Source organism: Magallana gigas, chromosome 3, assembly GCF_963853765.1.
Source record: "Magallana gigas chromosome 3, xbMagGiga1.1, whole genome shotgun sequence".
In the NCBI taxonomy this organism is placed as follows: domain Eukaryota; kingdom Metazoa; phylum Mollusca; class Bivalvia; order Ostreida; family Ostreidae; genus Magallana; species Magallana gigas.
In genome coordinates this window covers 33192350-33210224 of record NC_088855.1, presented here as the reverse complement: position 1 = coordinate 33210224, position 17875 = coordinate 33192350, and the positions used below count along the sequence as shown (strand labels likewise).

Genomic DNA, 17875 nt, shown 5'->3' with positions numbered 1-17875 from the left:
CTATATGGAAATGCATCGGGTTTACATCAACATGAAAACATAACAGTATTACGAAATCGGGATTTACATTGTTTTCCAAAGCTTTAGCCAAATGCTCGAGGACCTTTTAACGTATTTGAATGGCAAATCTTAGAGGGAAAGAAACGACTTATTTTAATTCCGCATTGTAAGATCTTTTTATCAAGAAAAATTAATCAATAAAATTAAGATGTATGTTGAAGCCCGGAATAACTTTCCGTGAGCCTAAAGGGAAAATAAAATTCATTAGTGATGACAAAATCGCAGCTTAAAATTCCATGATGCTACCAAATGTAGGCGAATGAATCGACTTAAGAGAATATTGGATGCATAAATTGCATAGAATTTAGAATCTATCAATCTTTAAGAATAGGACTGAGCAATAAAATAGAATGTCCTTTTGGGTATGCGAACCGTTTCCTCAATGATAAACTTCGGTTCACAACAAAAGTCTAGGTGAATTTTTTTGGTCACATGACACAATTTTTAAAGAGTTTATCACAACTTTTTTGTGAATGTTTCTCGATCGCCTATCATTATTTACAAAAACTGAATGTAAAATAATCATTACCATGGGAACAATAATCTTTTTTTTAAAAATACATGGAACTTTCTACCAGAAACTAAAAGAATATAGAATACATGTAAAAATTATCATATGATTGTTAGAAAGTCTTAAAAGATTTAAAAAAAGGCATCCTATAGATTTTTTGATTTTCTCTTGTAAATTTTAAAAGGTTCAAACTTATCAAATATACGAAATATACATGATATATGATCGTTAGAAAGTCTTAAAAGAATAAAAAAGGTATCCTTTAGATTTTTTAAATTCTCTCTTGTAAATTCTAAAAGGTTCAAACTTCATTATATGACATGTAAAGATCTTTAGGAAGCCACGCCATCAGCTGTTGGAAATTTCCACTTTAGAGTTGGCTTAATTGCATGTATCTATAACAGAATAATTCAATTCTGGTTGTAACGAGCTTTCTGATTGGCTAAAAAATTATTTAATATCGTATAAAGAATGCTGCCTATGTCATAGTAAGATTAACGTCAAAAACGTATCAATACGCCTGACGTTACGTTTGAATTTTGTACAATTTTACGTCATTTTAAAGGTCAAATGACCGTTTTCATCTACAATGAAGAGTAAAAAAAAATTAAATTATAAGCAATGAATTCAATATTTATTTGTTTTATACGATATAAAATGGTTTGAAACAGTTTACGCTTTTTTTTTTATAAACCGCTGCGCGGTTTAAAAAGCGTAAACTGCCCCAAACCATTTTATATCCTATAAAACAAATAAATATTGAATTCATTCTTTAAATAAAGATTAGGATCCCAATACAGTGTAATATTATATTTAATGGACATTCCTTATAATTAAATTTTTCATGTATTATAATATACAGAATATTGTCTCATAGACTGAGCACACAATTTGTACACAGTATTTAATACTTTCCATAAATCTGCTTTTATATGAAATTTGTAATACGGATTACAAAAAATGTTAGCTTTTTTGTATACAATCATAAGCATGTTAGTTATAAGACGGAATAAAATCTAAAACAAGGACACATCCCGATACTTACCCAAGATATCATAGCGTAGTTACTAATGTTACAATTCCTTAAAGACTCATATTGACCCCTAGTTGTTGCTTTGATTTTAAGCTTACAGTGTATATGCATACAATGTTTTTTTTTAAATATCAAATAGATGCTTTGCAAATATTAATACCGAAGACTTCTGATTTCATGATACATTCCTCTGAAATACAAGGACATGGCAATTATTTGAATGTCTTCGCCAGCATGTCATAATTAACGTCAATGGCAGTTTGCATTAGGCCCTACAAGCAAAATTTGCTCACGACAGCCTCGTATTGGATTCAGTATTACGGTATCTCGTGCCCGATCATAAAAGAGGACTGTCTAATTAATCAAATTAACTTTTGAAGCAGTCGATCAAACGTGAACAAGACAGAAACGAAGCTTATGTTCTTTCCGTTACGGCTTTAAGCTAATTCTTTCAGGCTTAGGGTTATAACGAGTGGAATAACAAAAGTGGAATGGCCGATGATACAATATGTAAACACCATTAGTTTTCTATATTTATTGTTTGCTTCAGTGTCATATAGAAGGCGTATACGATTCTTTTTTTAATTCCTTTGGGAATGTGTGAACAGATTTTTATGAGAGTTTTTCGCTTCAACCAATGCCACAAACTTGCTGGTATCACGAAAAAAAAGACGTAGTCATAAGTAGTGTCTTTTCGACACAAGTAAAAAATACATGTACCTCTTTTAGAAAAACGACACAGTATACTAAACACAATTCGGTAAAAGACAATTTGAAAGCTACACGTACAAAAAATTAATATTTTCTTTCCTCAAGTTAGTTTTATGAATTTCGTTAACTACATTTATACATACTTCGTTATTGATTTGGAATGTTCAGAATTTGGTTGATACAAATACTTTTTGGTAATCATTAACATTCCATCCAAAAGTAAACTGCGACTAAATAAAAAATTACGTTTCCAGGTAACTAGCTTTTCATTTATATCAATGAATAATCTGGCATCCTTCAGCAATTGTGAAAATCCAATTAATTTTATCCCAATCAATAATCTCAACCTATTTGATCATTTTTATTTATTTCCACAATTTATGTTTGATAAAAAAATATCAATAGCCATTTTTCATACAGAAGACCATCTTTGATCATCGTTCGAATAAAAACATCTACAATGTATTCACCCGGGGTCGTTGCCTTAACCGTACCACAGGGGTCGCAGCCATCTTAATTGCCCTGTGTTAGAGTTTCCCAAAGGAAATAAAAAAGGAATTACTACGAATTGCTATATTTGTATATTTGATAGACTATTATTCCACGGAAATGTCATTCCCTGTTCAAGGTTGTCTTTAAAAAAAAAAAGGATCTGCAGTACCATATAAACGTCATCGATCTTTGTACAGTACGAGCGAAATCTGTCAGCATAGTAAACATGTATATGCTCACCTATCAGAGAAAAATAAATTATTAACCTTAACTTTTATAAATTGTTATTCAAAATTTGTGTGTGATAAATTTTATAGATAAGTGTCAAATTAATCAGAAAATACATGCGGTATAAAAAACCGAACTGGACAATTTTGTATGGTTTCAAAAAATTGTGACTGAATTTAGAATTATGAAAACCCCAAAAAATGAAATAAAATTTCTTAGACAACAATGCATTGTACTTGGAAACATCACATACTATTTATTTAAATAACAGTTCATATTATCAAAAGCATATATCTTATAACAACATAACACTTCGTGTGTAAAAACAAAACAATAACGTTATATGAAAATGATTAGCGATTTGGGGTTCGTATACCTTTATACAATGTTTGTTCAATTCGGAAGTTCTCTAATTTATGTAGAAATGGACAGCATTTCGATAAAGCTAAGACATACACTTTTCTGAAATCTCTCATGAATAAAGGATAAATAATGGGATTAATTAAACTGTTACAATAACCTAGCCACACGAAAGACGTAAATATTTTCCCTGGAATACATTGACAGAATCCTTCTACAATATTGGCAATCAAGAACGGGGACCATGTTGTGACGTAAGCACCGACAATTGTCCCTAGCGTCACAGTTGCCTTCCGGGTAAAGGGCTCCCTCAAATGTTTCGCTGGGACGTGCTGTCTTAACAAAACATTTCCTGGAGTCAGAAGAGTGCTGACGAAAAAGGCTTGTCTTTTGGCTTCCTTTGAAACGCGATAATAGAGAACAATAGCTATGATAATTGGACATAAAATAGTTACAGTGGTCGCGATTGAACCGTAAGTGCCGTTGATAATAAACAAACAAAGCGGCGTGCTGGAAAATAAAGTTAAATTCTTCAACGAGGGAACGGTTGGATTGTGAAAGCCGTTCATTATGGGAACAAAGGACGACAAAACGGCTATACTCCAAACTCCTGCCAGCATTAAAGATGCCTTTTTAAAGGTCATCATTGTATTGTATCGTAGAGGGGTAATAATGGAAATGTATCGGTCAATGCTAATGAGGCAGACATTTAGTACAGAAGCACTACTCAACATGACATCAAATGATACCCACACTGGGCAGAACTCATGAATTAGAACCCACTCATTGAACAGTTCTTGGAGTGCCGCCGGTATCATGACAATGGAACCTAATAGGAAGTCGGTGAAACTCAAAGACACAATAAACATGTTGGACACCGTACGCAGTTTCTTTTTCAAAAGCATGGCAATCAGTACCAACGCATTCCCAAGAATGGTCAAGAATATCAGGAGGAATAGGAAAACACCCAAGATGATTGTTCCTGCATTTGGATGAAAAATGTCTGAATTTTCGTCCCTGTTTGTAACTGACCAATTTGTTCCTGAATTTTCCAGAACGACGAGGGAGTCGTTAACAATCATGTAGGGCCTCTTTTGGTGTCCAGACGGAAAAACAACCTTTTCCATTAAACTCTCACGGTACTACTGATGAAGATTCTCCCACTGTTCGCTTCATCCTTTGCTTCCTTTTATCTGCATGGCAAACAAAAGATATATTGTAAAATAAAGAGCAGCAAGATCAAGTAAATATCGATTGTGCAAAACTGCAAAACCTGCTTTGATATAAGACGAAAAAACTATGTATATGTTGAAAAAATGCCCAAAATCTGGTCGTCAAATTAGCTTACTATTCAATGAACTATTGTTCTCAGTGCGTCATTCAAACTAACCTGAGATATTTGAGTAATTCAACTGTTACACTATTTTTCCATGACACTCGTGTAAATGTGCATGTATGATTAATTAGTTCAATAATGCGACCATCTATAAAGGTACATGCTCGAAAAGAAAATAGTTCCATCAAAAATACCATTAGCATGTTCGATGCATTTTTAATCAACTGCATTTGGGATTGGTTTGTAGAGTATTCCGGATTTGCAGAGCCGTTAGTTTCATTTAAAGTTAATTGCTCCGACGTCACCGTCGTCAATGATTGGTCGCGCATGCACATGACGTTAAGTGTCACAAACACATACACAAAAAAACCCAATGAAAATTCTACGAACTCTAAAAATAACCAGTAGTTTAAGAAAATAAGCTTCTCAACAATATATATCTTGTATCGGTCTGTACAAGTTAAATCTTCCAATACATGGACATGGAATATACACTTAAATTCATGTGTTAGAATATATATATATATACACACACACACATGTACCACTTCCAACTTTGCATACGCATACAGCATGAAAACCCGTTATGATTTTTATTGTTTTTGATATTGTAATGCCAGTCCTTTGCTCTCAAGTGTACCAAAAACGTAAATGCATTCAGTGACTCAAACATCGAAGGCAATTTCATAAAATCTCTCTCTCTCTCTCTCTCTCTCTCTCTCTCTCTTTGATTAAGGTGGTTTACTAAATTTTCTCAAATCAACAGAAAATTATTTGATAATGATAGATTGTAAAATGCAAAAGAACTGTATAAATCAAATAGGCGAAAATAATGCAATTTTAGGAGAAATATGACTTAAAAAATTTAATTTAGTAAATGTGAACAAAAACCCCTGGAAGATTCGAACTCATGATCTGGGTCACAAGCCCGATACTTTTACCACTGAGCTATATGATAATGATTTATAAACAAATCGATTAATACAAACAGTTTTATATGAATTAACAAAACATTTTTAATAAAAACTTGACAAAGTGAACTCTTCTGAACTGAAGATCTCGTGAGAATACAAAAATAATCATGGGCGTACATATCTGATTTAAACAAAATACACCTATAAGCCTGCTGACAACGTTTTTCACCTACACGATACCAAAGTACACTGTACTTCAATTATTCCAAAGGCATATACCTGCGACAAGGAAGAGAACAACCAGTATGAGAATTGAAGCCATAACACGCAAAAAATGACAGCGTTATTTCATGATTTCAAAGTCATCGCAGTCAGCAATCTGGTTTATGATCTGGAAGACTTCTATTTTGTCGTTGCATTCGAATTTAGTGAGGATTTGCCGCATGAAAAGTTAATACTTTGGACCACAAATAGAATTGTTCTATCTATCAGGAAACGGCACAAAGGATGTTAAACAACCCTGTCAAGAATTCAGTGCAGCATTTAAATGACAATATACAGATCTCACGCAACGGCAAATATGATTGGAACAGTCTTAAAAAAACTCAAATAAAAGTAATTGCCTCGAATAAAAAAGCATTACACTGTTCCAAAATCATTTTATTCGAATTATTTAAATAACATGCCCCCCTCTCTCTCTCTCTCTCTCTCTCTCTCTCTCTCTCTCTCTCTCTCTCTCTCTCTCTCTCTCTGGTATAATCGAATGAACACGAACTGTACAATATTATGTACAGTTAGGTCTTAAAACGTGAGCCATACTCCAGAATCAATATATAAAGAAAGCCAGCATGTATGACTTTAATCTAAGAAGACGAGATTACAAGCCATTGATATAGGAACAAAAATAATGAGACATAATATCAATATCGGCAATATTCTTTTATGAGATTTATTTTCCTCGTGTACATAAAATTATGACCTCTCGTAAATCGTTGGGGGGAAAAGTGTATTATAAAGCCATTTCCTTTGTAACTCTAAAATTTAATAATGCTAAGGAAAATTAAAAACGTGAGCATTTTTTAAAAAATTGTTGAAGAGAACTTAGTCAAATACTCGTATTAATTTTTAACGAATTTTTAATTTAATCGTACGAAGTATACGTTGTGCATCTAGCATCGCATATATGCATGGTAAGGGATTCTTTTATGTACAAAGAATAACTCCAAGGTCAACTATCCCCTCCCTTCAACTTCTTGTTAAATGAGGACTTACTTATTCATAGTCTCAATTTTCGAAAACATATTTTAGTCAAAGATTTCTCAACAATTATTGAATGCAGATGCTTGAAATTTTAACACACACTTTTTGTTTAGATATGCCATATGGTGGGATTCATTTCAAAACAAATTTGATGTCAAATAACTGTAAAGTGAACCAATGGCGACTTCGCTTGTTTTGTATACTAGAGCGGGGGTATAACTAGTGAGCATTGGCTCACATGTAACTTGTTCCAGTGGCCGTTTGATTTGTTTGATTTCTACTCTACTCCACAGAACGATCTCGGCATAAATTCGATTCTTATTCAGACGAGTCGCCATCTGTGCTTTTGTGCGTGAACAGGTAATACATGGTCGTTATATCATTCTTTTTGTTTTATGTTTGAAATGCTGTAATGTTATTTCCTTTCCATCTATTCTACATGTATGCATATCATACATTTTCATCGTCGCTGTTTTATGGATTTTTTTATTTGTTTGAAATAATTGTTTTTTAACAACTATATGGGAATGGTGGCCATAACAATTTAAAAATAAACTCGGCACGATATATACACGTTTACTCGTGACAAATTTTGCTGCTGTCGATGGTTCCAATCATTCCGGCATTAAGGAGTGAACATTTATTGCTATCGAATGTTTATTAATTTGTTTTCGTCGTCATTCATTCAACGAACCCAGTTCAGTCAAAACAAAAAAGCATTAGCTAGGAACCTCGTACAATATACTCAATCCTACAGAAATATTTAAAATTTGAACATAAAGAAACAAGATAACCCAAAGAAATGGAGCGATGTACTCTAAACTGTTCTTTGAAATGAGTGATTTCAAACAAAACGGATACTTCTGATGCAGCAATGGAGAGAGCAAACCTCTTTGCTACTCGTGCGAGCAACTGGAGATCTTAAGCGGAAAACTTCTTTCTCATGCATTTCAATACAGTGAATAGTGAGCGGATACGAACAGAATCACGTGACTACAGGATAACGAATCACCCTTCTCCTGTCGTTGATATGTGAACGCAGAGAAGATCACATTTTCCTATCAAGAAGCTTGTCCATTAACGAAACTACCATAAATGAAGATTCATGCCCCCCCCCCCCCCAATGTCTACGCACTGTCTTGTATATACATTGTATTCTCAAAACTTAATTAATTATCTGGATAATAAAATTGATTAGTTGTAGGTAAGCTGAGCGAAAATGGACATTCTCTGGTCTATTTTTTATTATTGGCAGCGATTTTCGACAAGAATATGTTTGTTTTCAGTTTAAATTTTAAGTTGCGCGAGTTTATTTACAAAAAATATGTTCCACTATAATTATGTAACGCATCATGCGCTACGCGATTATATATGCAAAGAATGAGCATCGAAACTATCAAATGTCATTGAATGAAATAGATTGTGAAACAGATTGTCTAAAAGGAAATAAACACATTTCTCTAAACATTATGCTTTTTGGGAGAATTATTTCGTCTTTCTGAACTTGGCTACTGCACTTTGTTTTTCATCAAAGTTGAAAGCTATGTGAAAAAAATGTTAAGTCATTCCTGAGATTAAATAACAAGGATAGAAATGTCGAATTCTACATAAAACTAATTACAAAACATTGGGGATAAAAAGAAGAGAAAAACCCCGATGAGAAATGGGACAAATCCTCGATGAATTTGCGGCACGTTAAAACATCGATAAGATCGCTATGTTTCCAATCACTCATTAATTAGGTAATCAAGCGACTTATCTGGTGACAATCCAAATAAATAGCTTCATTACGCCATGCACAAAATCATTAATTAATCATGACGGCGGCCTACTTTCACTTTTTAGAGCGGGTGCTTGGCGTGAGTATTAAATTCCTGAAATATCGAGTATCTTACGAATGTATTTTATCATAAAATTCTGCGAAACTGCTCAATAATGGGTCCCTCTTGATGAAATAAAGCAATATTTAGTCAATGTTGGTTCGTTATCCGGCGTTTTATGTCTTTTGAGATTGGTGTTGTATTGTAAACACGTTTTTACTGTTTTTCCAATTAGCAGGAGCAGAATATTGTAAATTCCTTCCTTGTTTTGATATTGTTTTTCAACACCATCCCTTCACTTTCTTTTCATAAGAATTATTATCATTCCATTTATGAAGTACTCGTAAAAAATAATTTTAAAAAATACCCCTCTGGAACTTTTGTTCATCAAGCAGACAAAATAATGAAATTTTGTGTTTGAGTTCGTTAACTTGAGAACAAGTTTCACAAATTAATACGAATCAGTTTACAAATATACCCTTTAAAGGGACTTAGACACGATTTAAGATCAAAAATCTTATTTTTATTTTTTATGTATAAAATGGTTAACTGGTGCATTTTAAATGATTGACCAAAATATTGAATGTTAAAGTCAAGTTACAAGCAAGCTACAGAGGTAAGAATTGGTTGTTGTGTAAACAAAGCTCGAGTCTTATAGTTGTTTACAAAAAATGTAATGTAGAAAATAACCATTTCTTAGACAACATGACATGTATAAGCAATTTAAACTAATTCAATATCTTCATAAATACTATTATCAACAAAAGAAAGATACATTTGATTGAAACTTACACCAATACAACACATATGTAAAAAATAACAATATTGAGCTTTGTTTACAAACAAAGAATTATGAATTCTGTATCTTGCTTATAATTTGATATTTGACTTTCAAATTTTGACATAGCATTATAAACTTCTATATTTATCAGTATAAACATTGAAAATGAAAAAATAAAATTCGAAAATTTTAAGTCAAATCGTGTCCAAGTCCCTTTAAGTCTTCTAAAAATTAATGTAACATTCGAACAAGACAAAACAAATAAAAATTTAGAACTAAAATATATGATTGTAGTACGATTTATAAAAATGAAAGTTCCTAACCTCCAAGAAACAGGATTTCACTGGTCTGTACATGTACTGAGATATTTTTTTTATCTACTTACGTAGTTTTAACAACATAAATATATGTATATAGATAAACACGGAAATAAGATCACAAGACATTAAAGATACTGGATAGTCAACAAATTAGCCATCATGCAGATCAGCCTTAATTAAACCTAAACTAGAAAATATAGAACCATTCTAACAAGGCCTTGGACTTTCAGGGACGTAGCTATCTATTTCTTGCGTCAAAACAAGTTAAAGCGAAATATGAAATGATTGCGTAGTCTAAGCTCAAAAGCCAGACAAATCTTGTTGATTTCAGAGAGCCGTGGCTAAGTGGCTGACAATGAAATAGACAGGCCTACGTCACATTGCTGTTTAACTCAACTGCCCAAAGTTCAAGCTCTTGTTAAAATGGTTCTATTTTGGACATAAACTATCATTTAGTAAAGGAAAAATCCATATATTTCGGATTTAAAATGTGAACACTTTCCTATATCTTTATACATAGCTCTTCGTTAAAAGGGGGTAAATATAGCCTAAAAAAGGCCACGACCACCCAGCCTCTTTAAAATCTCACAATTGTGACCATCTGTCTAGTGACAATACAATGTTCATGTAAGTAATAGGGTGTAGAGGGCCCTTATACGAATTCTTTATAATAAATAGAAAACACATGTACGTAATAAATAATTCAAAAGAGGGTGAGTGATCCGAAGAAAAGTAATTAAAATAGCAGATGAATAATTGATTTATCATTTCTCAATATTCCATTTGAAGTTTATTTTTTTAAATGAAATAGATCATGGAAAGCAGTTTATATATATTAATGAAATATAATAAAAACAGCATAATTTTACCTCAAACGTGTGAACTTGACTAATCTTTCCTGCACAAAATTATCTATATTTTCTGGTGGTAATCTCCAAAAGAAGTGTTTACAATTTCTGTAAATTGGCAGGCACTCTTGCAGAGTAAGTTCCAAAAGAATATGCTCTATCACAAGAGTAACTCTTACGTTATTTGTTATTTAACAAAATAACCTTCTTTTTCACTTTCAGGTCCTCTTGTGAGTGAGGAGCTTTTGCCATCAATAAAAGTCAGAGCCAGTACAAACCCGCCTGTAGTAGTGTTCCGATCGAAGAGAGGATTGCAGTCCTATGAACAAGGAGAAAAAAGCCAAGGGAGTACGAGAATATTTCCAATTTTACTCTTCGATTCGATTTGATAGGAAAAATAAATGCCCACGCTGATTTGAAGGTAATTGATTATGTCACCATAACAATTGAAAATGGGGAATACTTTTCCATGCTATTATCCCTCGCACTTGTACGATGGGCGGATAACGACAAGAGAATTACGCTTATTGTAAAGAAGAAACAAGGGAAAGCAAATTTTGAATAAAACCGAAGGAGAAAGCAATTTTCGGTGTCAATTGTTTTAGAAAAAAAGAAATCAAATAAGCCGCACTGGGCATTACGTAAACCAATTAGGGCTGTCACGTGCAGTTATTGAAGGATGTTCTAGCATTTCGGAAGAAAAAAATAGTACCAGGTCCTATAGGAATCAATGATGGTTAACGCATACATGAGTTAACACACATTGTTCCGACATTTCCAGGAGTTTCTTTCACATATATACATGTATGTAAAAAGAGGATTTGCAAATGTTACGTTCTCTTGTTACATGTAGCTGCTAGTGTTTGTTCAAAATAAGGTGATACCAGATTTTCTAGATTACATTCATTGATAAACACAAAATTATTGATTACATACAAAGGTAGGTACTGTCCTCTCCTACATTTTGTCATTGTCTCCGTTGTAAATGCTCTTCCGCTGTCAAATTCAAGTAAATTTTAAAACTTTGACATTCCTTTTTCGACAATATGTTTATAAAATTGGCTTGTTTTCCTCTGACGTATTAATTAAGTGATTAAAAAGTGGGTAGTTTAGGTGTCATAGAGAGAAATAATGTAAAATATCAACATGATCTCTAGATTAAAAAAAATCCATTGTACTATCTGACCTAATGAACTAAAAATTCCCACTTTTTGTTTAATTGTATAAATAAATTGTGAAAATCATAAATCGAAACAATTTACTAAAAATTCTGAAATCCTACGAAAAGTTGGGGTTGGAAAAGGCGCCTTGTGATTGAATGAGTTCCAGTGAAAATAAATTTAATAAAAGAATTTAATTCTGCTTTATTGATATATTCAAATTAACGTGTGGTAAAGGTTTCTAATTTTCCATCGCAAAAAAAGGTAAATCAAGTGTGGACATATCGAACCGTGTACACGTTCTAATTAGTACCAGAAGCTAAACACGCCAATTGATACATAATTAATTAATTCTACGACCTGACCTTAAACCAATTTTTAACTTTGTAGGTCGGCTGATACAGTGACATAATCAATAATTTCCTACTTTTTTATAGCACCCTCGGGGAAACAGTGTAATGGGATATTCTTACTTTATTATAACTGTGCATTTAATATGGTAGCATACATACCGCTCAGCCTTTTAAAAAATCAATCGACTTCTCACCAAGTTCACGATGACAATGCATTTTGACAATTATGAGGAACCATGTATTTTGGATCAACGAAAAGCTTTAAAATAAGACTTAACATATTACAGCGAACACAAAATTATAGTGTGGGTAGGGTTGAGAGAGAGAGAGAGAGAGAGAGAGAGAGAGAGAGATATTTAAAACTATCTTGAAATGTTTAAGAAAGCAATGAAGATAAAGTAAAGACAGACATGGAATAGAAATATGAATCAATGATCTTTGACTGCGGAAAATCGTAAACTTGTGTTCAATTTTTTTTTTTTACTTTTTTCTTTTTTGTTTGACATGTCTTTAAGAGAGACGTTGGCATCAGCTTTCTCAATGCACGTATTGACCGTATTGAAAAAACTGCATTAGTTTTGCTATAGCCGCAAAATGAAAATTAAAAACAAACGATGAAACCAAAAAAAAAAAGAACGATTAAAACCAAAACAAAATTTAACAAATGAAAAAATTATAATAAGGACCGAAAACAAATGCCAAATAACAATAATGTTGGTTTGATAAACAGGCACTGGTCAATGAGTCGCATACATGTACCAATGTTCTTCAAGAAGTCAATGTTGAGTCGTCTCTTAATAACAACGGACGCTTAAAAGCAGGACCTTTTTCTATTAATTAATCCTATGCGAGTATAAAGTATACGCCAGTCTTGCATGCAACCAACTCGCACATTAATTACCGAAATGGCTGTACAATTCATCGATCAATTAACAATTATAACGAACATTTCTTTTGTAATAGTAACTGAAAATAGCATGCAACCACAGCAACAAAATTTACCTTTTTCGTTGTATGTACATGTAAGCGAAAAGCTCGAGGCCGAACAAATAAACAAATAAGCCATAGTCGAAAGTAGATTTCAATCGTTTCATATTTCCCTAGGACAAAGAAAATCCGGAAGAAGGCCAGGACGTGGTTTATTATTTTATAGTACTAATGACCGTTTCCCCCCAAGAATTGAGTCAACATAGAGTTTGCTGATAATCCTTCCACACGATAAGGCAATGTAAAAAGTTAAACATAAACGTATTCCATCCCCAAACTAACTCAACCCCCCAACCTACCATTTTTAGTTATTATATAGTAATACATTGTGCATTACTGTAAGTAATTTCAAATCAATAGTTAACTTATTGTTGATCAAAAGAAATTCAGATTCTTGTGTATAGTTGAGAGAGAGAAGAGAGAGAGAGAGAGAGAGAGAGAGAGAGAGAGAGAGAGAGAGAGAGAGAGAGAGAATGTGCTGGTTATAGAAATTACCTTTTTAAGAGTGCTTACGATCTGATAAATCCATAACAATGATCTTTCTTCCACAGTTACAAAAAACGCTGTTATTTTCAGATTTCACAGCGGCATAACAAACTAACAGACGTCTGCCGATTCCAAATGAATGAAATCAATTATTGCTCTAAATAGAAACCCGCAGATTCGCGTTTCTATTTTAGTTAAAACGTACAGGGGTTTTGTTTTCATTTGTGTTTAAAATAGAAAAAGGAACTTAGTAAACATGAAGTTAAAGAATCTTTATAAAGAAAAAAAAATCGCGTATGTTTTAAAAAAAGATATCAAATATTGATCCATTTAAAAAATCTATTTTGAAAAAACCCAACTTCTATCTATTTTAAGATCTTTGGACGATATTAAATCACTTTAACTTTTTGAAACGCCTTTAGCAGTTTTAATTCGTATTATAGATATATAGAATGACTTGCAGGGAGATCGAATTAAAAAGTGCCTTGACAAGGTAATCACCCAATGTAGTCACGTACAAATATTTGAAATATTTCCAGAATAAACCTGCCAATCCTGGACCAAGGTCCGAATAACGTCCAAACTTTTTGACGTCGATTTGAGAAGGAGGAAAAACAAACGGAAAATTTAATAATTTTCAATTAACAAAATACGTCATTATGATATTTTTTTTTATCATTAAGCTTTATAAATTAAAGACAAAAATTACCAAAAATCTAAAGTTTAACGTATAATCATTGTCGTAAGTGTAATACATTTAGAATAACTGACTTTCGAGATGTTCTTTCCTATTTATCATGGATTTGATCGTTGCAAATTGAGACGTGTCCGTTGCTCAATTGTTTGGAAAGAAAGCATCCAATGATCTCCAAATCACTTTACTGCTATTAAAAATCTTTTTAAAGCAACCCCCGAATCTGGTTTAATTATTTTTCGCCTTCGCGCGTTCATCAGGATCGATCGGCTCCGCGTCTTGTTGTTAACGAAGCTAGATATGGAATATTAGTGGGCACTGAGCTCTCGGTAAATACGCGTGGTCTGCCTTGGATAGAATCGGTGGACGACAATACCAACATCAATAGCCATGAGTATGATTTATTTGTACAACCCTCCAAGGTACATGTATAAATGCCTAAATATGATGTTTTGTATTTTGATGAGTTGTATAACTTAAGGAAATAAATTGATTTCCATTGCCTGGCAGCATGATTTTTTTAACGGTAGAAAGTATTTTTAAAAAAATTGTCCTTATAGAAAATATCAACCATTTGCAACATCATGAAGAAAAAAAACTTAATTATTTTTTAAAACTTTCACCAATTTTAATACTAAAAAATGAAAAATTAAACAAGATATATTTGAGCCAATGGTCAGTAGTAATACACTCGCTCTGATGTGAATATGCAAAATAAGCAAAGTGGACATTTAACAGGAAGTTGGCATCCGATTGGTGTAAAAGTAGATCCCAACGTATGACATGCCTAAACAAAGAGTGTGTTAAAATATCAAGCATCTGCAATGAATAGTTGCTAAGAAAAATACGACAGAAATTCTTCAGACAGACAAACAGACACACAAGGGTAAAACAGTATACCCCTTCTTCTTCGGAGCAGGGGCATAATAAATTTGTGATAAACTATCACAAAACGTGCTCGAGCTTTTATTAATTTAAAAAAGTAAAATTTTACGTATTTCATGCAGATGGCGTAGTAAATGCAGAAATGCAATTTCGTCTGTTCACCAGTATTTTCGAGGAGAGCTGCAGTTTTATGGATTGGTATATAAGTCAGAATAAAATCTTCAGCAAAAAAGCACTATTTAAGGAAACTGAAGCCTCGCGTGCATTTCCCATTGCAATGATAAAATTCTTCAAATAATTGTTCTTGCCTTTTTCATGCAAAAATCCTGATAGACTTTACGATTGTACTTTGGAATCTTTGTTCTTATTTCAAACTTAAATTGACGTTAATTCCCAACACGGAACACCATTTGTGTCCTCAAATTGTACTATACTCGTCCATTGAGACCGAACTGCAAATGTCGTAGCTACCGGTATATATCACATACTCTGTGCATCGCACTTCCGACTTTTGTTTTGGCAATTTTACCTTCTTTGCATTAACGCCATGAATGATAATAGTATAGGGGATTAATTTGTACAGAATCTCCTCATTTAGCCTCAGATTCGACTCCTATTACATGGAGATACGTACTTTCTTCCTTTATCTCTCTGTTACGTACATGTTATTTTTTATACCATCTTTGGTCTTTACCTCTCTTTTTTTTTCCTTCCTCAATCAACTCTAGAGTATTTTTTTCTGCTTCTGTCTTTTCAATGTTTCTCCCTTTCTTTCTACACATTTCTCAATATCATTTAATCAATTTGATATCCCTTTTCTCTCAAATTCCAAATTCGGATCTTCATCTATTGAGTAACTTTACAACGCTTCACTTACTCTTTCAAATAAGAAACTACATGTATGTCCTAATCGAATCAAACTGTTGCAAATAATCAGGTTTCTGTACAAATCTTCGACAAAAGTTGCGCAAATTATAGCTCTCATATAAAGCCCTTTATTATTATTCCTCATATGAATAATCATTATGGTATGTAAACGGACGTCTCATTTCACTTTCGGATCGATTTATAGGAATTAAGAAGAGGCCGAAAGTTCTGAAAGACAACGCTGACAACAACAATTAATATCAAGACAAAAAGCAATGAACGTGGCGGTGAAATGTTTCCGCGACTGTTTAGTAGAGTAAATGAATTGTCCACGTATTTGAAGCACCTCAGAAATATATTATGTCTTTGGGAATATATCTTCTTATCTCCGTTGCCTCGCATCATGCAGTAAGGTGTTTATTTTAACAAAGCATACAAAAAATAAATAATACATCAAGTTACAATATAATTTTATCATTTATATAAAACAAAACGTCCTTCTAATTTTTTCAAGTTTCTCAACCATTCGAATTAAATATTGTTAAGGTTTCCAATATAAGGATTAAGCTTAAGATGTTTAAGGATGTTTATTGACTCCCAACAGGTAGATGCCTTTTCTGCACAAATTAAACATGACATTAAAAATGCTTCCATACATGGTATCATTTTTGTCAATGTTATAAGCATTTGCCTTACTCCGTGGTTATAAAAGTAAGACGAACCCAACTTTGATTTTGGCCTCAATTTTCCCGGTCAAATTCCTTTGTAAATTCGAAACCGATATTCTAATTTTGATATGGTATCTGAGTCAAATGACCTCCAACTTAACATTTGCAAAACCTTCTACATTGTTTTACCAATGACTCAGACATGTATTAATATGAAATCAGTGGAATATACCGACATACTAGTTCTCTTGTCTACTTCTGAATTGGTTTCCTTCAAGTTATTTTCTTTCCCATGAATAATCATTCCTTTGATATGTTTTTTATGCACAGTATATTTGTCTTCCCGAACGGAGAAGCAATTATACAAAATTTATCAGCGGAAAATATCAGAAGTTAGAGGAAAGCCATTAAGAATCATTTCTTTTGCAACATTGTCACAGTCTCAATTTTCTCAATCAATGTAATTCTTTTACATTCTATGACTCAATTGTCATTTCTTTTTTACTTTCCTTGCGATTTTGAAGTACTTTTGGGGCTTCAAGTATCTCGAACAGGCGGATCATTAAGGCCAGTTAATGCCAAATTCGTAAGGATAGTTGATTTTGTGCAGAAAGAGGTGTATCAAGATTTAAAGAACTTGTAGATTCATAATCCACTATTTCAACCAATAGTCACGCGCTAAATTTTCTATAACATGTTGTTTTTAATCGGTTAAACGTTCTACGTTCACAGACGTCAAATTTTCAGCTGACAACAAAGGCTAAACTAGTAAATGAAATAGTGGGTTGTGTTTTGAATAAGGTAGATATTTTCGATAAAAACTTTGAGCGACTACGATGGGACTCGGTCGCTTTACTCCCATCGCCTCTTCTTCATGGAATTAAATTCTTTATGTGATCTATTGCTCAAATCATCAGCAACACAGACTCTACAAACTTATCAATCTTTTTTGTTATGCCGTATGGATATGACTTTGCGAAGGTTAAGCGCTCGGGTCTTAAGTATTTCTGTGACAATATTTTAGTGTCGTTGGAGGTTGCCATCATATTGGTAATACCATCTGTGGTTGCAACCTTTTCAAAACACTTATTACATCCAGCT

General features: G+C 32.9%; 1 protein-coding gene across 2 annotated transcripts; it reads right to left on the bottom strand.

Moving 5' to 3' along the window:
- Window positions 1-3270: 3270 nt before the first annotated feature.
- Window positions 3271-13823, bottom strand: LOC105340204 (5-hydroxytryptamine receptor 6). Of its 2 annotated transcripts, XM_066079362.1 has the most exons (3): window positions 13670-13793; window positions 10696-10993; window positions 3271-4588 (listed from the first exon to the last, which is right to left on the bottom strand). In XM_066079362.1, the coding sequence occupies exon 3, from the start codon at window positions 4520-4522 to the stop codon at window positions 3389-3391; it is 1134 nt and encodes a 377-aa protein (XP_065935434.1). In that variant the 5' UTR covers window positions 4523-4588; window positions 10696-10993; window positions 13670-13793; the 3' UTR covers window positions 3271-3388. The 2 variants fall into 2 exon arrangements, with proteins under 2 accessions (XP_065935434.1, XP_011444452.3); XM_011446150.4 differs by lacking the exon at window positions 10696-10993 and having other exon boundaries at window positions 13670-13823.
- Window positions 13824-17875: the final 4052 nt, after the last annotated feature.

Coding starts and splice junctions, on each gene's coding strand:
- LOC105340204 (XM_011446150.4), bottom strand. CDS start 4,522: ATGGAAAAGGTTGTTTTTCCGTCTGGACACCAAAAGAGGCCCTACATG.